The following is a 23,394-nucleotide window of genomic DNA, read 5'->3' as shown; positions in this document are numbered from 1 at the left end:
TTCTTATCCTTCTGTGAAGAGCTCATTTTTGTGGGAGGTTACTTTAACTGATTGAATAGGCTAGTTCTCTTGCTCCTACCTTGTTAATTGGTCAAATTAATTTCTTATAGCTAATGTGTTCACTGTTGCTGATTTTGCACTGTCACAGAAAACTTTCAGTGGTACTGTTCTTAAGAGCTGGAGTCATGATCATAATGAAATTTTCTATTATTGGTTCTTATAATAGCAAAAAAAATAGATATGGTTCCATGGCGGTTCTGCATAATAACCCCTAGCAAAGTTTAACAGAGAACTAAGCATCTGCAGTATTTTTGTGGTGGCCAGGAAATGCTGTGTAATACAAGTAAATGAATTGGGGGAGAAAAAAGGTAGATTAATCAGTGCTCCTTAAGTGTGATGGATCTGGAAATGATGTCTTCAGGAATGAGCCACAAACCTTATTGCTATGGCCACTTTATTAGATATTCATCATAATGTAGTTCAAGCAGTGTCAGTGAAGTAAAAAATAACAAAGGAACTTGTCTTTGTGGTCCCCCTTTGTACTGCAACACAGTCTAAATGGTTTAGGTAAAGGATTCTTCCGATAACTTACGCAAAGTTTTACAGACAAAAGCTACAGCAGCACCAAATGTATGACAAGTTACTGAAAGTTTAAAGAGTGATTATATAAACATAAACAAATGTAAAGAAAAGTAAAACTAGAAAAAAGGAAAAGCAAAAGTCTGAAACCTAACCTAACAAATATACTTGTTAACTAGATTCTTTAACTTGTTTTCTTACAGCACCAAAACGGAAGGGTAGTGTGAAGCATGAATCTGTATCTCCTCCTAAACCAAGAAGATCAGAGCCTTCAGATTCAGGTTAGTTTTGTGATACTTTGCATAACTACCACAATCTTTAAATGTGAAAGCCAAGAACCAAAATGCTATCTGTTAGCTTCTGCCAAGGAATATTATGCCAGAATCAGGTTTAATATCACTGGCATGTGTTGTGAAATTTGCTGTTTCGCGGCAGCAATGCATTGCAACAGATAAAAGCAATTAATTTCAATGTGAAGTGTATGTATATAAAATTAAATAAGTTGTGGACAAAGAGAGGGGGAAATAATTGAGGTAGTGTTCATGGGTTCATTGTCCATTTAGAAATCTGATTTCTGGAGGTGGGGGAAAGCTATTTCAGAAACGTTGAATGTGTGTGTTCAAACTCCTGTACTGCCTCCTTGATGGTATCAAAGAGAAGAGGGCAGGTCCTGGGTAATTGGAGTCCTTAATGTTGGATGCTGCCCTTTTTGAGGCTTGGCTTTTTGAAGGTGTCATGGATGCTGGGGAGGTTAGTGCCCATGATGGAGCTGGCTGGGTTTACAATTTTGTACAGCCTTTTCTGATCTGTACTGTGGCCCCTCCATACCAGAAAGTAATGCAACCAGTTAGAATGTAATTTTGAGCTTTGTTACTTCCTTTGGTGATTAGAATTCTAATACTAATTTCAACTTGGTTTTGGAGAATATTCAATTGCTTTAGTGCGTCTACAAAAGAAAATCATTACTACATTTTCATTCTGTTCCTGGGCATTCATGGTGGATCAGATAGCTTGCATCCTATTTTGTGTTCTTGTTCTTGCCTTGATTTCTCTTCAATAGGTCTCAATTATTTAATACTCATCCCTATATTTAAGTTCCTTACTGGCTTTTCCACTCCACAAAGCAGCAAACTTTCCCCAAACAGTAATAGCACCCTCGTTTTATAGATATTCAGGGAAGGCATTTTCACCTCATAGCTGGAATACAGTTCTTTTGTTCGTGTTTATTAAGATAAGTAGCTGGGAGATCTGAATGGAAGCCAAACTGAGCACTGGTAATCTCTTTTCTGGTGAGTAATTGCTGCTTCCCATCACCTTTCATCAAATTGCAGCTAATTAAGGCTATACTGATGGGGCAGTAATTATTAGGACTGGCTTTCTCCTTATTGTTGAGAGACCAAACTTGGGCAACTTCATGTAATTGGGTGTTGTAGTTGTACTGGACCAGCTTGATTGAGGTGCCACAATTCTTGTGCTCAGGTCTTCAGCATTGCAGCTTGGATGTTGTCTTGTGTGGAAGGTTATGGACTATTTGTTGGAAGGCGAGATTAATCATGGGTGCATCCCCACTGACAGGCATGAGCCAAACAGCTATGTGACTGACACCATAACCTTTTAATGAACAGAGGTCTTAACAGTTTCTTGATAATCAATAAGTCTCGATATCTCTAACTCAAGTAGTTCCAATGGTCTAAAGAGGTGGGGGGATGGTGGATGAGGCAGGGACAGGTAAACAATAGTTGCAACCAGTTAGAGGCAGAAGATGATGGACAGGAGGAACTATTTGAGGTAGGGGTATTGAGATAGAGGCTGGTGGGTGATAGGTGGAAGCAATTCTGCCCAAATTTATTTCCATGAATATTTTCATCTACCAACCTCTCTCAGTACTCCCTGCTCCCAGGCCCCACCTCACCTCACTCAACACCATCTACCAGCCCTTCTTCACACCTCTTTATATCGGCTGTCTTCCTTCTACATGCTCAGTCTTGATGCAGGTTCTCAACCACAGACGTTGACTCTCCTTTTGCCTACATAGATGCTGCTTGACCAAACATATTGCTTCATGAGGTTTTCAGTTTTATAGTTTTGCTCCTTTCTGTGGGAGGGGGAAGGAATTAGTTTAATAACCCGCTTGAAAAGACAGTTAAAGCCAACCACGTGACTGTAGGACCCAAATCAGACTGGATAGGTAAGAAAGATGAGCTTTCTTTTTTAAAGGTTATCAATAAAGCTGCTTGAGATCTGTTTTCTCTGGATGCATTAAGAGAACCCTTCTGGCTTAGGAGCTAAATTAGCCATTCTGTCAAGTTGAAAGTGTATGTAATAGGTGGGAGCAATAATGAGATTGGCACTTTGAAAGCAATTATTAATTTTTGTATTGTTGCAGAAGATGATAAAGGCGGCAAGACTGCAGGAGTGGAATCAGTGCAGCAGCGGCGCCAGTACCGCAAACAGAACCAGCAGACCACTTCTGGTAGGACATGTTTGATTTTTACATTCAGTTTTCAATATGATACCCCTCCTACAAGTATTAAACGTTAGAAGATTTAAATAGTGTAAGAGTGGGTGTACCTATGTGTTGATTCACTGTGGTATCAATGAAGGTTTACTACTATCTGTCATTAATACCTTTTAATCATTCGATTGGAATTGTGGGAGGCAGATCCTTTAGAATGTTTGCTCGATTTATTCAAAATGAGCTCCACTAGCTTCCATTGATTACTTATGGTTTCATTCATTCTGAGAGATCTGCATTTCTGCTGTTAATACTTTATTACCACTGCTGACTGTTATCAATGATCAAATTTCCACTTTGGCTTTTGTTGCCTTTTTAATTGGCTGAAACTGGGGAACAAAAACCCCAAGCTCTAAAAGTATATATTGTTCTTCAAATTCGTGTATTGTTTATGAGCAACCAAATTCTGACGTGTTTGCCTAACTAATAAGAGAAAAGCTGTGAGTGGTTTTGAAACCCATGCTTTATATTGTAAAATGGTATTACTCACATTTGAGGCTAATCAGTAAAATCAAGGCTGTTTTCTATGAGGTGTATATCATTAAAAGTGACGTTGCTCAGTGACTTAATGCTTATTTCTAGTGAAGGTAGCAGGAAATGAAATTGAGGTGTTGAACAGCTGTGGAATGAAACAAATACAGTGCATTCCATGGACAGTTGTTCTTCCAGAGGAAGATACTTTCTAAAAATATGGTTAACAACTAACTTTACATTTGCATTAGTGGTTTTGTTTGATGAGTTTAAATAACTGATCTTTGTCGTGCTAATTGGTTTAATTAGGTTAATATTGTCTTACATAGAGTCTGGATCTTCCTCCTCATCTGAAGATGAAGCACCAAAACGTTCAAATGCAAAGAATGGGGAAGTTCGAAGAAGACGCCATCGCTCATTGTCACGGAGTATGTCTCCTTCCCCTGCAATGCGAAAGAGGCACAAGGACTTTTCACCAAGGTAATGTGCAAATACCTGTTGTGCAGAACTTCTATTATGTAACGTTTCGATTCAGTATTCTGAAAAAAAAATGTGAAATTAAATTTTAAAAGACGCCATCCTGACCTGAAATCTATTCTCTCTTTAAGGTGTCTGCCTCACCACCATGCCTTGATTAATATATGGTTTACGTTTTTTGGAGGTTGGTGATCCTAGTCCCAGGATATTGTTACATGAGTTGCTTAGGGTTGATCTTCCTTCCAGCACAGGGTCAAAAGATTGCACACTGTTCAGTTCTATTTGAAACTCTGTATATGAGAAAAAACACTCTTTGCCTTTGTGCAGTAAGCAGGACTTCATATTTCTGCCCAAGAGTGACCATCTCTAACAAGAGAATGCATAACAACCTCCCAGTCACCTTTGATTCGGAGCTTTGGATTAGACCAACCACTTAAATATCTTGACTATTAGAACAGACAAGAGTTTGTGTAACCTGTGACAGGTGCTGTCCTGACACACACCTGTGAGAAGGCACATGTGAGAAGCAGGTTGGAATGCTGTCCATTTGCTTGGCAGAGTTCAACTGTAAAATCACTTTAGAAGTTCTACATCCAGGATAGAGCAGTCTCTTTCAAGGCAACCCATGGCATCATCCAGAACAAAGCAAGTAGCTTTATCAGTACCATATTCACCAGAATAAATACTCTCTCTGCACCCCCTTTCCATGCTCCACCTACAGTCTGTCATGATTGGAATGCGAATCATCCACAAAATGCACTAGCGGAACTTGTCCAAGCTATACAGCAGTATCTCCCAAACCCCATGGTCTTTTTTTAATAACCTATGAGAGAATTTCCCAAATTTTAAATGATAGAAGTCAGCCATTTCTGAGAAGTGGACAAGATTATTTTGAAAGTGGGTCTTGCTCCATCTGGTACATTGATAGTTTTAAAGCTTCAATTATCAAGAGGAGTTGCATTAAATGAGTTCTATAAATTTGACTTGTTCCTTTACAAAACTCAAAATATAAAATGAAAAAATGTGTCATTGCGAATGGGAAGATCCTCTTTTCAAGTATTGGTATCCTTTAGATAATTCATTAGAAAAACTTAAGTTAGTACTAGATGTTGTTTAAAGCCAAAAGCCAAGAGTGCAGCAGTTTTATTTTACTGATTGGTAATGCTGTTTTAAATGAGTGCTAGATTGGAAATTCCCACATTTGGATCAATTCCCTGCCAGGGCTGTGGGGGCAATAAATTATGCTGCTGCTCTTCCTGGCTACTCATCATGGTCTATATTCTAAACAATGGAAGTGTGGGATACAATTGTAAAAATTGCATTGTAATTATAAATTAAAATCTCAATCTACCAGAGTGGTACTGTCTGTATAAAATATTAGTTTAAGATGCTTCCATTAGAGGCTTATCTGTGAAAAACACAGCTTGGTTTTGTTTTCTCTTGCTATCAGGATGCCGCTTGGAAAGAGGTGGCACTTCCCAGTGGCGAGAAGGTTGGTTTGAAAATGAGTTGCTGTCTGATCACTGAAAATATTAGTTTGCTTAAGGTTATTTTAATTAGTAACCCCAACCCAACTACTAATTAGTCATTGTTTATGAGATTAAATGAGAAGATTGTGTTAAATCCAGCTTATATGGGATGCTAAAGTAATTCTTTTGCTAAACTTTAATTGAACTGGATATGAAGAGCAGTCAATTTTCTGGACCAATGCTTGAAATTGATTTTCATTAAACTTTGCAAATAGAATCTTTAAGCTTAAATTTTAAATACTAATTCAAATTCTTGATTAATTTGTTTTTGATTAATACTACAAATACTTGGGAATGTATAAATACAGTGGAACCCACTTGTACCAATTTTTATCATGTTTGGCATTTAGGGTTAGAAGTCTAGTACAAAAGGCTATTGCTCAGGATTGGAACTCCAGAAGTATATTACAAGCATGGTGTAAAAATATTAATTTGGGTAGTTAGAATTAGATATGATCTATTTGAAATTAAGATTGTAGGTTCCATAAGTTTGTCATACCTAGTAAATACTCCAACAGCCCGCATTTCAAATAGCCTGTGACACCTGTCCTTCACGTGTGGCTTAGCTGCTAAGCCTGATGGAACTGTTTTTACTGCTGGAGGAGGGGCAAAGGTGCATAGGTGGTGCCTTAACACCAGTCACTGCGTTGTGGCTTTTCCCACTCATGGGGAAGGCTTCAGGAATAAACCCCAAGGAAAAATCCAAAGCTAGCCTCCCTAAGGTAGTCCTAGTTGAGTTTGATGCTGAGGGACAACTCCTGCAATGCCGCGGGTGTCAGACTGTTTCAGTCACTTGTTCCTTTGGATTCAACAGCTGCTTGGAGACAGGAAGTCCGCTGCACGGGCAACAACATGTTCGCCATATTGTGCTGCCCTGGTTTTCATGTCACCTAGATATCTGGAACTCTGTATCTATGGTCAACACCGACCAATGGATAGCCTCTTAAGATTGTAGCAGCAGCAGAAGGAACAATGTTTTCAACTCTGCTTGTCCAGGATCTCTAATTATAAAAGCAGTAATGTTGTAATAATATTGCTGCAAGTAGTTGTTCATTAGTTAGACAAGTTCATCCTGAGAGCATACTGTGAGATTTTTTTCATTCTTGAATATGAATGATTTCATTTAGTGGAATAGATCGTAACTGTGCATGTTCAGGCAAATTGAAATAGATTAAGGCGCAATGGGTAACATTCTGAAGGAAACCAGTGAACAAAGAAAAACATGCTGGAAGTCCAAAACTTAAACAGAAAATGGTAGAAGCATTCAGCAGGACAAGTGGGCATGACCAGTGGTGTGTTGTTAGTTTTTTTCTATTTTTGCATGCAAAAATCAACAAATTCGACAGAAAACATGTGGTTTGCACTGTATTTGGAACCCCATAGTGGTGTCAGACAGCTTTATTTAGTGTGAGCAATGCATAACCCATGAATTATAATTAAGTAAAATAACACCATGTCAGTAATGATATTCTGTATTCTATGGCTTTTACTCAGTCTCAACATGATTTAAAAATATTAAGGACAATTGATTTGCTCAGCTGAGAAAATTGTATTATTTTAAAATAAAATTTAAAACAAAATTCATCACATTTTTGTATAATTACCAAAAACTGATCTGAAGCACTTTGAGTATACAAAAGACTCAACCTTGAACTTTTGAAGAAATGCACATGAAACTTGTTTTTTATTTGCATTAGAGACATTTGCAGGGCACTTTTAAATATTCTTTAAATAATCAGTTGTTATGCTTGTATCTTTGTACGATTTCCTTCCAAAATATTCACATCTAATTTATACATTTTTAAAGGCAACATTCTTTATATTTTTTTCTATCGATGGAGTCTTTGGATTTTTGGAGTAAAATTCCTTGAGTAGAATTGGCCCCCTGAATTGATGGACATTAAATCTGATTGTACAAGTTATTGATAAACAGATGACCCTTAAGAACTTCCTTGCCTAAATACACTGAGGCTAATTGTAGCATCTCTGTGAACATGGGCAACCAAGAATTTAAATTTACCAGATTATAGTTATTAATTATCCAAATACTAGGCCAAAATTTCTATTTCTAGTTACAATTTATACATACTAGGGCTTTTGTTGCATCCAAATTTGAATCATAACTGAATCTTTTTGTGTGTTCTGTTATACGCATTTAACAACAAATGTAAGAATTAAATTTAGTACTCATTCTTTTATTTCAATATACCTGAAAAAAATGTGCTGGAGCTTGATAATTATTTGATAATTGAAGTATACAGAAAATCATTTAGTGACTATTGTATAAGAGGAAACAGATGTTGTTTTCAAAAAGTTATTCTTGCCATAATTTCTAAAGGAATTAGCTAAATTGCTTTAGCTAAAACAGTTTTATGCTTTGATATGGGTTTTTAATGGGACAGGTGAGGGATCTATAACTATACAGTTTGCACTGCTTCCTGTGTAAGTATTCACATGCTCATGTATAATATATAGGAGGAGGAGAAGCCCATCACCACCGCCAAGACGCCGGCGTACTCCAACTCCCCCTAGAAGGCGTAGATCACCATCTCCACTAAGACGCAGGTTAGTAAATGTCCTCTGGCATTAACTGAGAGGCATGTGGATGAGGTGATAAAACAAATAAAATTTAGTTATGAGGCATGTGGTTTTGATTCTTTCACAGTCCTATATATATGGGTGTTAATTCTGCATGGATCTTGCAATTTTGTTGACAGATCGAATTTAAGTTTATACAGACATGGAAAACATTGTAAAATTTATGCTATTACTGAAATAGCATTGAAATGTCTCCATAAAATTTCTTACAGTGTAGGAAATGGTCTTTCTTGTCAGATCATGCCGTGCTTTTTAAATTAATGGTAGAAATTAAGCTACTGTAATTTATTTTTTCAAGGTACCAGTAAAGAACAAACTTGTCATTTCATTGAGCCTTGAGTTCAACATTTTGTAAACAGCATGTCCATTCAAAACAAAAATTTTTCTATAATCATTACTTGTAGTTTGTGATTTGTCAGTCCAGAGCAACGTTGATTTAAGTTATGTGGCGATTTTGCAAAGTCAGTAATCAATTGCACCATGTTCATGAGATGTAGGAGCAGATTTTGGGCCATTTGGCTCATTGAGTTTGCTCCAAACATTCGATCATGGCTGATTTATTATCCCTCTCAACTCCATCCTCCTACCTTCTCTCCATAACCTTCAATACACATACAGATCAAGAATCTATCAAGCAACCCACACTTTTAAATATACCCAAAAATTTGACCTACATAGCCATCTGTGGTTATGAATTCCACAGATTCCCCCCCTCCCCCACAGCTAAAGAAATTCCTCATTTCTGTTCTAAAGGAATGTCCTTTTATTTGAAGGCTATGTCCTCTGACCAAAGATTCTCTCCCACTACTGGAAACATCTTCACATTCACTCGCCAGGTCTTACAATATTTGGTAGGTTTCAATGAGATCCTCCTCCCTTCCATTCCTGGGATTATTCTCCTACATCTTCTCTGGACTCCAATGCCAGCACAACCCTCACATCCTGGAATTGGGGCCAAAAACTGCTCACAATACACCATTATTCCTAATCTTTGCCTTTTGATAGTCAGACTATCTTCTATGCAAGTTGGTATCAGTAAAGTAATACCTGTCTTGTTAGCAATTTCATGTATGCTGTATTGTCAAAGGCCAACTGAAAATCCAGGTAGACAATATCCACTGATTCTCCTTTGTTATCCTGCCAGTTACTTCCTCAAAGGACTCCAAGAGATTTGTCAGGCAAGATCTCCTAAAGATGCTATGTGGCTTTGACCTATTTTATCGTATGTTTCCAAGCACCCCAAAACATTTTTTAAAATGGGGTCTAAAATCTTACTAACCACTAATGCCTGGCCTATAATTTCCTGTTTTTTGTCTTCCTCCTTTCTAAAAAAAAAGTGGGGTGACATTTGCAATTTTACGGTGCTCTGGATCCATTACTGATGCCGGTGATTCTTGAAAGATTATTAATGCCTAAATGATCTGTAACATTGCCTTTCTTGCATGCCTTCTTTCTCAGTTGTAGTTTGTAGCCAAGTCCTAGATTGAAAGGCATAGTCAGTGAACCTGCAAAGGTCAGATCCAATAGTAAGAAAAGTCTAGGACCAGAGGGGACGGCCTCAGATTAGAGCATCTGTTTGGAACAGAGATGAGAGGGGAATTTCTTTAGCCAGAGGATGGCGAATTTGTCAAAGTCATTGTCGCAGATAACTGTGGAAGCAAGTCATTGAGTTATATTCAAAGCAGAGGGTGATAGATACCCAAAGCAGAAAAATGGGGTTGGAAGGGAAAATAAATAAGCCACAAACCACTGGTGGAGCAGACTTGATGAGGCAAGTGGCTTAATTCTGCTCCTATATCTAATGGTTATGGTAGTGGGGACTCTTTGGAGACCTATATATAACCCCCATTAGGGTTTTTTTAAACTCTTACAGTTTCTAAGCTCTACCCAGAAGGATTCTACATCTGCAAGGATTCACTTCTTGCTTAGGATTTGATTTCTTTTTTTAAAACCAACAGAGCCATGCCGCCTGCTCTGCTCACTACTTGTCTTTTCCATAGGATGTGTATCCTTGATGTCCAGGACTCAGCTGTGATCTTCTTTCAGCCACGACTATTGTCCACAACATCATACCTGCCGATTTCTAGCTACACTATGTACTCATCTACCTTGTATCGTACACTGTGTACAATCAAACATAACAGCTTCAGTCCTGTATTTACCATCCTGCTTTTCAAGTTTCCATTTGCTTTCAAAACAAATGGGGTTATTTGCAACTATATTTGCCATATTAGCTTATCTGAAGCTTATAATCCCACTTTGAGTTTTGTTTATTCAGTCTCTTCAAATTTGGAAAATGCCTAGCGGCAAAAACACATTGTTATACAGCATTGAAAAAAATAAAGGGATCTGGGGAGCTTTTAGGTTTACTTATACAATGTTTTTAAAACGTTTGAGGTGCATAGAGAACTAACATTGTTTTGATTTCTGAGTATGTCTTTGTTGAGGTACCTTACTTTGTTTTAGTGGTACCTTTGTTCTAATGGCATTCCCTGCTCCTTCAAGTCCCCTTCACCCAGTGTATTTACCTTTTCTGCATTTTTTCCTTTCTCACATGTTATGTAGTCATTAATTGCTCTCCATTGAGAAGTTTGGTTGGTGTTTTCTTTGCAATATGATTAATGTAGTTTAAATTTCAATCTTTTTTGTTTTCTGTATTCTGATACATCGTGTCTAATAAATGATTAGAACTGTTATCTTTCCAATTTAAACTATAGCTCCTTGTTGACAGCTCAGCTGCTTAGATTTCACCCCAGTATACCTTTAACATAGTATTCATGTTATGTCTTCAATTATTTTTTTCATTTCTATGGCCATGCATTCTTATTTTCATGCACTCTTAATGGAATCAGAGGTTTGTACTTAACAGAATGGACTGTCAAAATAAATTGAATAATTAGAACCACATGAATGTAGCTGCTGCAAACAGTTACTAATTTGATTTTTATCTACACTTTGCTTTTAGATCACCATCACCACCCCCACGTAGACGTTCAGCCTCACCGAGGCGCTATTCCCCTGCAATTCAGAGGAGGTATAGTCCTTCACCACCACCTAGGAGACGGGCGTCTCCATCACCAGCACCAAAGCGTCGTAGTTCTCCCTCTCCCTCTTCTCGGCGCAGGAGAGGATCACCACCAAGCAGGTCCAACAGAGATGTTCGCTCACCACCACACAAACGGCATTCACCATCTCCACGGCCTAGGCCAATGCGTGGATCCATTAGTCCACCACCAGCACGAAGAGTATCAATCTCACCACCACCACCACAGCGACGTCATATGTCCCCATCCCCCAGTAATAGGCCTATCCGGCGAGTTTCACGCACCCCAGAACCGAAGAAACCTAAAAAGTAAGGATGTTATGTATTAAGTATTAATAGTGTTTTCATTATGAAAGTATTTGAATTTTATCTTATTGTCTTTCTAATTTTGATTAAATTTTTAAAAGGAATGTACATTCTCACTTTGATAGTTTGTGGTATTTCTAGTTTAATATTCTCGAGTTCAGAAGTTACTTACAATTAGAAAATTTCTTTGTAGCATTTTCCTCATACATAAATTGAAGCAAAATTAATTTACTTGTGTGTATTTTAGTTGCTGGTATTCTTCAATTTTAGTAGCAACCTCTCTATTTTCTCTCATGATATGTTGTTACTTCATCTGCACATTAATTCAATTCATTTCATATCTTATTTGCTATTGATTCTAATAATTAGACCATTTCACAAATGTTGCTTTGTAATATTTTTTGAATTTTAGTCACATGCTCATTCATTAGAATAATTGTTGTGGTGGATACAATTCATAGATTCTATAATTTTTGTGAATTTCTCAGGATCTCACCAAATCTACAAGTTGTGCGAAGGGCTACATCATCCAGATCCATATCTCGATCCCCTGAGCCTGCTCCCAAGAAGCGGCCAATGACTTCAGTCTCCAGGTCACAGTCTGGTAGTAGATCACCAACGCCTCTTCTTCCACCACCTCCAGTTAAAAAGCCAAAGAGTGCTTCAATTAGTCCATCTCCTCTCAAGGTGATATTATATCTCAATATTCTGCTTTTGTATGGCCATTTATATCTCAATACTCTGCTTTTGGGGCGAATTGTGTACAGAGCTAAGCAGGGAGTTGAACAACTTATCAAAAATCACCCGAGCAGAAGCTTTCTTCAGGGTTTTTAATGAGAAGACTTTATGAAAAAAGATATTGTTGTTTCAAGGGGAAATAAAGAGTGGGTGTCTTTCTACCACATTTGCTCCAAGTTGAAATCCAAATTAACCTGGGCAGGAAATGAATGATATTAAACAACTTACAAACAGGAAGCAATGTGTGTACAAAGTGAACTCCGTACAAAACCTAAAGCCTCTAGAGGCAGAACGTAAGGTTTTATAAACAGTGATCTAGAAATGGAAGAAAAATGATTCTCATTAATGAAACAAGCTCCACAACTTTAACTTTGAATAGAGTATATGTGTATATATATATATACACATATATTTTCTAACTTGTCCTGTTCAGAAGCTTAGTTTTCATTATTTGTTATTGGTATAAATTATATTTTGCAACCATTGGTGCCCATTTAAATCATGTAAAATGTAAGTGCAGAGGGTTCGCACCTAGCTTCTTGAAATAATGCTGTCTTTTGTCTTCAAGATTTCTGACCAAGAAACTGGAGGAAAGAAAAAGAAAAAGAAGAAGGACAAGAAACACAAAAAGGACAAGAAACACAAGAAACACAAGAAGCATAAGAAAGAAAAGGCTGCAGTTGCACCAGCAACAGTTGTAGAAGGAAAAGTTGAACCAGTTGAAGCTCCAGTAAAATCACCTCAGCCAGAAGCTTCAGAACCCACAAAGGTGTGTTTATATCTAAAGGTTGAAATCTTCGATGAAAATACAGTACTCTAATTTCTCTGCTCATAATTGCAATAGACTTCATAATTGTACACTTCAGAAATGGATGCCCTTATTGGTTTGTACACATTTTTAACTTTATTGCTTGTCTGGGGTTGCTGTTCCTTGGTAACCAGTGGGTTGAAGAGCATTGATTGATGCCTTTAATGTGGATTAAATTTAGGTAGTAATGGCTGATTAATGTTAGTGAAATTCCTAAACTCGAATTGCAAATAAGAGGGGCAAGAGGAGCTCTGTAAAGTTGGCTAGGAGTGAGTCCGATTAATTTTGTTGATTCAAAAGTTTAAAGTACATTTAGTATCAAAGTGTGCATGCAGTGTACAACTGTGAGATTCGTCTTCCCACAGTCACGAAACAAGCACTCTGGAACCAACCCCTTCAAACAAAAATGCCAAAACCCCTTCCCACGCCCCCCCATGCAAAAAATTGTACAAACAGCAACAACAACAAAAACCAGACTAAAACACAAAATCAGAAGGCATATTTCAGTACAGTTCAGCTCATTAGAACTCATTTGGGAAGTATATAGATATTTCTTTGGAGTGACACAGTCTCAATTTCTGTCCGGCCCCTGATACTGTTGGGTGGTATTTGCATATTCTTAACTGTGACTGCACAGGATTTCCCCGGGTGCCCCCATTTTCTTTCACGTTGCAATGACGTGGATTGGTACGTTAATTGGTCTCTTTTATAGATGGTAGAATATGGAAGGAGTAAATGGAAGAAGGGAAGAATAAAATGGAATCAATGTAGGAGTACTATAGATGGATCTTAAAGGGCATTATAAACTCAGGCTAAAATCTTATTTCCTTGATGTATAACTGTATCTAAACATTGCTATTCAAAATAACTATCTGTATCTGTTATTATAAAATTTCGTTCTATTTAAGTTAAACCTTTGAGCCTGGAAGCTGAATATATTTTCTCTGTCAGAAGTAACATTGTAAAGTAATTCCTCATGATTAATTGATTTTTACAGGAATCAGAAAGTGAGGAAGAAAACCTAGATGATTTAGAAAAGCATCTCCGAGAGAAGGCTCTGCGGTCAATGAGGAAAGCTCAAGCTTCACCACCATCTTGAAAGAGTACTGAAGTAAACTAACTTAAGGAGACTGAATGGATTAGGCACAAGGGCTTTGTACATTTTAAAATTGGCTGCTATAATGACTCCAGTACATTAAGGCATCCGCCATACCATTCATGAACACTGACACTGCCTCTTACCAATACTAGAATTATATTTCATAAAGGTCAGTCATAATGATTTTGTGTTTTATCACAGAACAAAATTCTTCAGCTTTGATTTTTCACAGCTGTATCTTTCTTTAAACGTAATATAATTTGGAAAGTCTTTTGTCTCAATTTGTTGGTGGTTTTAATCCAAGAGCTGCAAGTTGCTGCACTTACGTGAGATTTATTCTTTAGCATCTGGCACAGCTTTTTGAAGAATAGTGTTTCCACTATTAACAACAAATCATGGTTTCTGCCAACAGAACATGGTCTTAGGAGCAGAGCCTTAGGGAAGTTTGTGGCTCAAGGTCTTCTAACTCCTTTCTAAGTGGTCTGCTTAAGATTAATAAGTCCATTATGTGCATTTGATTTGATAAAATCACTTTTTAAATAGAATAAATTCAGTAAATTTAGGGTGATTCAGCTAGACTTATGCTGAATTGACTAAATTTATGTTCGCAGCTGAGCTCTGAAAGGGTTACATTTTAAAAATTACTTCGCAGTTCTTGTCATGGCTATCATTATGTAATGGTATTTTGTCACATCGTTTATGTAAGTGTACAAGTCCTTTGTGTTTAATCCACTAATATGATCTGTTGTGTAGTTTTTGCAGAGTTTGAGTTTTACTTGAGCCGTTTGATTGTCCACAATATTCTTTACAAAGAGCTTCACGTGAAAATGTGCTGTATCTAGAACACTGGAAGTCTCTTTAAAAATGAAAAATGTTAATAGGAAGAGGATGGTACTGCCGGGATCTGAAGGATTAAAGTTTCCTGGCTGACAGTAGCTTTGGATTGTACTTTGCTTTGTGTAACAGGTTGGTTTCATCCAAGCTGTTCGTGTCTTCTACTGTTAAGGTTGTTCTGAAAGTAAAAACTTGTTTAGATGCTGTTCTTTTGTGGGAGCTTAACAAATCTGTAATGACTATTTTGAATTTGTCATCTTTTGACTCAAAGGGTTTTGTTTTTTTTATAAACGTTGAATTATAAAGCTGTAAAAAGCTGGAGTAATAAATGGAAATTAAATTTCTAAATTCAATTTTCTTCCAGGCTTTTTGTTTTCTTGCAGAGTTGTAGTTTTCAGCAAATGAAGCGCACACCTTTTATGATAAATTGTGCTATTACTATTTTGGCCAAAATTGTTTACAGCAAAGGAATTTAGCCCTGAGTATATGAAAGTCTTAATATCTATAGAGGTTTTCCCCTGTACAAAGTTTCCGGGACAATTGGGCAGATATGTGGGTCAGAAAAGAGTAAACGGATAAATCTGATTAGTGTTGCTAGGCATCACAATTGGCATGGATGAGCTTTTATTTATTTACCAATACAGCACCGAATAGGCTCTTGCAGCCCTTTGGACCACACTGCCCAACATCACCCCTGATTCAACCCTATCTTAATCATGGGGCAATTTACAATGACCAATTAACCTACTGACAGGTATGTCTTTGGATTGTGGAAGCAAGCTGGAGCACGAGGAGAAAAGCCGCAAATTCCATGAGGAGGATATATAGGCTCCTGACAGGTGACGGCAGAATTGTACTCCAACAACCCGTCCTGTGATACTGTTGCACTAACCGCTGTGCCACTGAGACGCCCATTTCTATTCTACACCATAACGTTTCGTATGTTATTTTTCGACCCTTTATATTTCAGGAAAATGGGGCAAAATTTTGAAATGTTAAGTGCTAAATTACCCAAATTGGTTAATTATCATAAAGGACTTGGTGTTTGCTGCCATAAAGGGATAAATCAGAGGTATAGGTTTAAGCTGTTCTCCAGAAACTTTGACCTAAAAGTCTGGGCAGTGCCATACTGAGGGAGGTGACATGTCTTTTCAGAGGTGATGTATTAATCTGAGGTCCTGTCTGTCACTGGTTCAATGGTTACATTTACTATCAGGGAATGTATATAATATACAGCCTGAAATTCTTACTCTCTGCAGGGATCCTCGAAATAGAAAAACCCGAAAGAATGACAGAAAAAAATGTAGGAACCCCAAATCTCCCTGCCCCTCTCTCATGCATAATGGATCCCAAAGAAGAACAGCAGGGGAGTGATTCTGAGGAGAATTAGATCCATAAGGTCATTATCGAGTTATTACAGGGTGCTTCAGGTGTGCAAATTACTAGCAGCAATTTCAGAAGGAAAATATTGAAATTGCCCATCAGTGGTTAATTGTGATTCTCCATGTTAATTTGTAAGTTAGTCGTGTGCCCTTTTATGTCAACACATAGCATGCCCACAGCTCCTAACCCTAACCACCTGTCTTTGGAATGTGGGAGGAAACGCACACGGTTACAGAGGGAACGTACCAACTCCTTACAGGAAGTTGTAGGAACTGAATCCCTTACTAGCCATGCTGCCCTGTTAGCCTCCTCCCCTGCACCATGTGATTTATTGCCAAATCAGCAATGTAGCTTTATCAACACAAGGCATAGATCAGATTTTGCCAGTTTCTCACACTGAATTTTTAAAAAACTGCAGGCTAGAAATTACATTTTTTTATGCATTCAAACACTTTAAACAACCCAGATAAGAAAGAAGAGATATTTCTATAGATGCTTTCATATCCATATACTTAATGTGTGCTTAATAAGCAAACACATTGTTTCCATATATCAATGTTTGTAATCAAGGGTAGCTGGTAGTTCGCCAGAGTGTCCTACAAACGGCACTAAAATGAATGAACTTGTAATCTTGGGTGGTAACGGGAAAGATGATTGCCTAGGTGCCCTAATGTAATTCGTGTCAGAAATACTAGTATGCATTTGAGCAGGTAGATTAGAACCGGGCGGCACGGTACCATAATGGTTAGCTCAACGCTTTAGTTGAGCTAACAGTGCCAGCAACTCGGGACCAATTCCCGCCACTGTAAGGAGTTCGTACGTTCTTCCTGTGACCTTGCGGGTTTCCTTTGGGTGCTCCAGTTTCCTCCCACAGTCCAAAGGCGCAAGGGTCAGTAGGTTAATTGTTCATTGTACATTTTAGCGTTAAATTTGGGGTTTCTGGGCAGTGTAGCTTGAAGGGCCTATTCCACTCTATATTTCAATAAATAAATGCAGTGGTTGGTTTAAAGTTGAAAAGTAGCTCATGGTGGTGCTACATTGTAAAGAATATTATTTTTAATTGTTTATATTTTAAGAGTGAGAAATGAACTCTGTTTCTTTAAACTCTATATGAAATTACTGTTACTGATCCATGGGTGGCGGTTAAGATTCAGATAATAGTAATTTCTCTGAAAAAGTTGTTTTAATTTTATTAAATACATTGTAAAAGAAAGTGGTGTTGGGCCATCACTTTTTACATTATTCTTTGCTGCCAAAATCACCACATAGAAAGAACCCTGTGTCTCAGAAAAACAGGACTCAAAATGAGCCATTCACTTTGGACACCAGGACCAGGATCATTTTCCACATTGACCCAGACTTTCTGGAGACTTTTTTTGACTTGAATATGAAGACTGAACTCTGGTCAGCTGACTGAGGTAGTGTTCTGAAGAGTTCTCGAATGGAGCCTGAACTTGTAGCTAATCAGCAACATGCTGAGGGAATCTGGTTAAACAATCTGCTAGTTTGCACCTGGCACATGGACAGTTTTAACATTTACCTTGATAGTTTCAAAGGACCAAACCATGTATTATTGTAGATTTATGAGTTGTCTAAATTACTTTTTCCCTTACCTTTGAATAGTTTAAAGCTATGTTTAATTGTTTTAGAATGTCAAAAATGTGATTGCAAAGAGCAATGGCCAAAGTGTCTATCAGTTATTTTCCAGTTTTATGAATGGGGCTTGTTCTGACACCATTTGACAAGTGCCACATAAAAGGCTGGGTTTTGAGATTAGAGTTCATGGTGTTAGGGGAAGTGTCCCGGTATCAGTTGTGAGCATAGGTGGGTCTGCGTGGTAGAATGTAGTTGGGGAGTATTCCAGTTGCAGTTCTTGGTTCTCTACAATTTACACTCAGTGGCCACTTTATCAGCAAAGGAGTGAAACCCGATGTGGTCTTCTGTTGCTGTAGTCCAGCTTTAAAGTTCAATGTGACGTGCATGCAGAGATGCTCTTCTGTACACCACTGTTAAAACGTGTGGTTATTTCAGTTACTGTTACCTTCCTGCCAACTTGAACCAATCTGGCCATTCTCTTCTATTCTCTCAAATTATCTAAGTATTTTCCTCTGCAGAACTGCTGCTCACTGAATGTTTTGTTTTCAAGTCGTCACTTTTATTGTCATTTCAACCATAACTGCTGGTACAGTACATAGTAAAAATGAGACAATGTTTTTCAGGACCATGGTGTTACATGACACAGTACAAAAACTAGACTGAACTACGTTAAAAAAAACAACAGAGAAAGCTACACTAGATTACAGACCTACACAGGACTGCATAAAGTGCACAAAAACAGTACAGGCATTACAATAAATAATAAACAGGACAATAGGGCAAGGTGTCAGTCCAGGCTTTGCGTATTGAGGAGTCTGATAGCTTGGGGGAAGAAACTGTTACATAGTCTGGTTGTGAGAGCCCAAATGCTTTGGAGCCTTTTCCCAGACGGCAGGAGGGGGAAGAGATTGTATGAGGGGTGTGTGGGGTCCTTCATAATGCTGTTTCCTTTGCGGATGCAGCGTGTAGTGTAAATGTCCGTGATGGCGGGAAGAGAGACCCCGATGATCTTCTCAGCTGACCTCACTATCCGCTGCAGGGTCTCCCGATCTGAGATGTTGCAATTTCCGAACCAGGCCGTGATGCAGCTGCTCAGGACGCTCTCAATACAACCCCTGTAGAATGTGATGAGGATGTGGGGGGGGGGGAGTGGGAGATGGACTTTCCTCAGCCTTCACAGAAAGTAGAGACGCTGCTGGGCTTTCTTTGCTATGGAGCTGGTGTTGAGGGACCAGGTGAGATTCTCCGCCAGGTGAACACCAAGAAATTTGGTGCTCTTAACGATCTCTACCGAGGAGCCATCGATGTTCAGCGGGGAGTGGTCACTCCGTGCCCTCCTGAAGTCAACAACCATCTCTTTTGTTCACATTAAGAGACAGGTGGTTGGCTCTGCACCAGTCCGTTAGCCGCTGCACCTCCTCTGTAAGCTGACTCGTCATTCTTGCTGATGAGACCCACGACGATCATGTCATCGGCAAACTTGATGATGTGGTTTGAGCTGTGTGTTGCAGCACAGTCGTGGGTCAGCAGAGTGAACAGCAGTGGACTGAGCACACAGCCCTGCTCATTGTGATGGTGTTGGAGATGCTGCTCTCGATCTAGACTGACTGAGCTCTCCCAGTCAGGAAGTCTAGGATCCAGTTGCAGAGGGAGGTGTTCAGGCCCAGTAGGCTCAGCTTTCCAATCAGTTTCTGAGGGATGATCATGTTGAATGCTGAACACAATGTTGAATTTCTCGCAGCATTTCATATAAACTCTGGTGACTCTTGTGAGTGAAAATCCCAGATCAGTTTCTGAGATACTCAAACCCCCTCATCTGGCATCAACAATCATTCCACGGCCAAAGCCACATAGGTCACATGCCTTCCCCATTCTGATGTTTGGTCTGAACCTCTTGACCATGCTTTTATGCATTGATTTGCTGCCACATATTTGGCTAATTAGATATTTGCATTAACGAGCAAGTGTTACTTAATAAAGTGGCTACAGTGTAGATTGTAGATGTTTTAGATGCAGGGTTTTCCTTGTACATCGATTTCAAATATTCAAATGCAGCAAGTGATTAGGAAGGCAAACTGCATATTGGTCTACATTGTAAGGGGGTTGGAATTTAAAACTAGAAAAGTATTATTGTGTACAGATTGGGTCCCCTTACTTAAGGAACTATATATAGGCATTGGATGCAGTTTAAAGGACATTCTCTCGGCTAATACCTGTGTAAGGAGGGTTGTCTTCTGATAAAGAGGGCTGTTTTGCAAGAGGCTAAAGAAATTAAGTCTTAATATTGGAATTTAGAAGAATAAAGGGTGATCTGGACAAATGAGAGCGGGTAGGTGTCAAGATGTTTCACTAGAGAAAGAATCTTGAAAAGAAAGACTTAGTTACCAGATTAGTGATGGTAATTTAAAACTGAGTTGCTCTGAAAATTCTCTCAGGGTAGTCTGGAATCCTTCAAACTGGAGGGTTGTGGAGGTGTCTTTAAAGGGAAAGTGGATACATTTTTGAAAGATCAGGGATCGTGGTTACTGAGGGAGATCAAATCTGAAAGACATCATTTATAATTGTATAAAATAATGATATCAGCTTAATGTGTTGAAGCCTACTTTTTATGGTCTTGCATTTCTTGGACTATTCTTATGAAGATCAGTGCAATTCTCGAAGTATATAACTAAAATGTTTTATTATTTCTATGTAATTAAAATTTAAATGCAATCACAAACTGAAGATTGAAACATTGTGACCGGAATCTATAATTATTTTTCCCTGACAAAATAATTTTCATGAATGTTCTTTTAGGGTAGGGGTATATTCCGTTTCTTCTACTGCGACCAACTTCTACTCACTGCACTGTGACGTGAATTTCCACTGAATATCAAGGAAAAGATTAATTGACTGAAATTATTTTGGTCACTAAGTCTGTACTTCTGATGGTTGGATTCACATATATATTGGTTACAATTCTGTATTCTCTCTGTCCCTTTTTCTTTTTAGGTCTGCTGGTTAATGTCAATGTGGCATAGTTGTTTTAAATTAATGAAGTTAAATTAAAAGTAAACTGAAAAATTATTATATTTTAGTAAATATGGCAGCTCTAACCTGAACTTTCCTATCTATCCTGCTTCTGCAAATATAACTGCCCTGTGTTTGAACCACCCCTTTGAAGGTCAATTTTTGGTTTCCACATCAATTATTGCTACCCAGCCATCTTGATGGAAGTCCCAGTTAACTTTGCTGACATCTGCATTAAGGCATGGTGGGACTGTCCACCCTGGTGCTTCCACCAGCCTGCAGATGCTCCAGTGAACAGAACCGTAAGGAGTTTGTGCGTTCTCCCTGTGACTATATGGGTTTCCTCCAGGGTTCTCTGGTTTCCTCCCACATTCCAAAGCTATACTGGTTGGTAGGTTACTCGGTCATTGTAAATTGTCCCGCGATTGGGCCAGGGTTAAATCGGGGGTTGCTGGGCAGAGTGGCTCGAAGGGATGGAAGGGCCCGTCTGTGCTGTATCTCTGAATAAATAAAATCAATAAACAAACAATAACCCAGAGGCTTTCCGCTACTCTTCTGAGCCTGCAAGTTATCCTGGCTTAAGTTCTACAGTCATGCAAATGGAGGACGTCAACTAATTAAACTAGTCATTTGAAATGATGTTGAGTGTGAGAATGATTTCATATAATTCTTTTAAATTGACATTAAATGTCAGAAGAGATTGTTACAGACTCAGCAACAATAAACATGAGCGAGGCAGGGTTTTTATAACAAACAAAACGTTTATTAAACACTGAAAAACAAACCCCCAAAAAGTAAACAAACAACTAACATAACCGGAAGTTAGCTGCTGTGCGGCAGCTTAAACAGTTCTTAAAGCAATGAAGCTTAAACAGTTCTTAAAGCGATGTTGCAAAAACAGTTCTTCAAAGTAGTACTGCTAAAGTTCAAAATGCTTACAGTCCATTAAAGGAGAGACTTTTTAGACGATTTAAATTCTCTTTCACGTCGTGTTGTTGCGGTTCCCAGTCGAACTATACTTTTCCCACGGAGAATTTACGAAGATGAAAATGTAATGGCTTAAAGGCACTGACCTTTCCTTTACAAAACTGTCCCCAATCCTTTCTGCTATTTCGCAGGGATTAACACAGGGACAGCCAACAAATTCCTTCTGAATGAGGATCAAACAAGGTCGAACCTGTTTCACCGTCGAAATCGACTTTCCTCGATCTTTTAGCTCCCGAACTCCGATCTTCACTCTCCACTGATTTTTAACTGGCAGTATTATAAAGGAACTGCCGGCAATGACCTTTTAAACTTTAGGCATTAAATAAAACTCCATCTTTCAACCAAACTGCGTCTTAATATTGAACCACGCAGTGGCATGGAGTCAAAATGGCAAATCCAGCCACGAACTGCCCCTCCTCACAGGGAGGGGTCCTCCTTTTATACCCTGTAAAAAAAAACCTGTCACATGACCTCTACTGGCAGGAAAATGACGTCACTCCACCATCACAAGACCACTGCCTTAAGTCCAGTATAGCTTCAACACCACTGTCACGGGTACGTAACAAGATTTATTATCACCCAATAGCCTGACTACACTGATAGTTGTCGAGGAAGGTTGTTAAAGTGGTAACAATCTCCAGAGTCAGGCTCCCAAAGATTTTTTCCAGAAGCCAAGTTGGATCAAATAACAAAGGACAGGGGCAAGCACACAGCAATTATGAGATTATAGGAGATTCCTTCCGACTCCTGTAGCTCAGATCTCTCCTAGTGGAAAGTTTTCATCACCCTCTGTTCATTTCCCCAGAACTAAAACCATTTTTTTTTACGGCAGTGAAGATGTTGGTTCAAGAAGTTCTCCAGTTCGAAGTTCTACTCCCTCACTACATTGTGCCAGCCCTATTTAGGTAGAATTTCTACATCGGTAATACTCTACTTTGCATATCTCAGGATCAGGTTTAATATCACCAGCATATGTCGTGAAATTTGTTGTCTTTGCAGCAGCAGTACAATGCCACGCATAATAATGGAGAGAAAAAAATGTGGATTACAGTTAGAATATATATAAAATTGAGAGATGAGTGGTGCAAAAATAGAAATAAAGAAGTAGTGAGGTAGTGTTCGTGGGTGCAATGTCCATTCATAAATCTGATGGCAGAGGGGAAGAAGCTGTTCCCGAATCGTTGAATGTGTGCCTTCAGCCTTCTGTACCTCCTTCCTGATGGTAGCAATGAGAAGAGGGTACGTCCTGGCTGATGGGTTCCTTAATAATGTCATCACTCCTTGAAGATCTCCTGTATACTAAGGAGGCTAATGTCCATGATGGAGTTGACTAAGTTACAACTGCTTCTTTCAAGCCTGTACAGGAGCCCCCCACCTCCATCCCCCCATACCAGATGGTGATGTAGCCAGTTAGAATGCTCT

General features: G+C 38.6%; 1 protein-coding gene across 4 annotated transcripts in view; it reads left to right on the top strand.

The window, feature by feature from the left end:
- srrm1 (serine/arginine repetitive matrix 1) overlaps positions 1–15,350 on the top strand; it is a 44,441-nt gene extending 29,091 nt beyond the window's left edge. For 2 of the 4 annotated variants that reach the window (XM_073034235.1, XM_073034238.1), the window contains 9 exons: positions 783–860; positions 2,966–3,052; positions 3,895–4,045; positions 5,493–5,534; positions 8,047–8,136; positions 11,135–11,521; positions 12,007–12,205; positions 12,825–13,025; positions 14,062–15,350. In XM_073034235.1, coding sequence (XP_072890336.1) covers positions 783–860; positions 2,966–3,052; positions 3,895–4,045; positions 5,493–5,534; positions 8,047–8,136; positions 11,135–11,521; positions 12,007–12,205; positions 12,825–13,025; positions 14,062–14,163 — 1,337 coding nt within the window. In that variant the 3' untranslated portion in view covers positions 14,164–15,350. The remainder of the gene's footprint in view (positions 1–782; positions 861–2,965; positions 3,053–3,894; positions 4,046–5,492; positions 5,535–8,046; positions 8,137–11,134; positions 11,522–12,006; positions 12,206–12,824; positions 13,026–14,061) is intronic. The other 2 variants (XM_073034236.1, XM_073034237.1) reach the window with 2 other exon arrangements.
- The last annotated feature ends 8,044 nt before the right edge of the window (positions 15,351–23,394 follow it).

Source organism: Hemitrygon akajei, chromosome 32 (genome assembly GCF_048418815.1).
Source record: "Hemitrygon akajei chromosome 32, sHemAka1.3, whole genome shotgun sequence".
In the NCBI taxonomy this organism is placed as follows: Eukaryota; Metazoa; Chordata; class Chondrichthyes; order Myliobatiformes; family Dasyatidae; genus Hemitrygon; species Hemitrygon akajei.
This window is presented reverse-complemented; position numbering and strand designations above follow the sequence as displayed.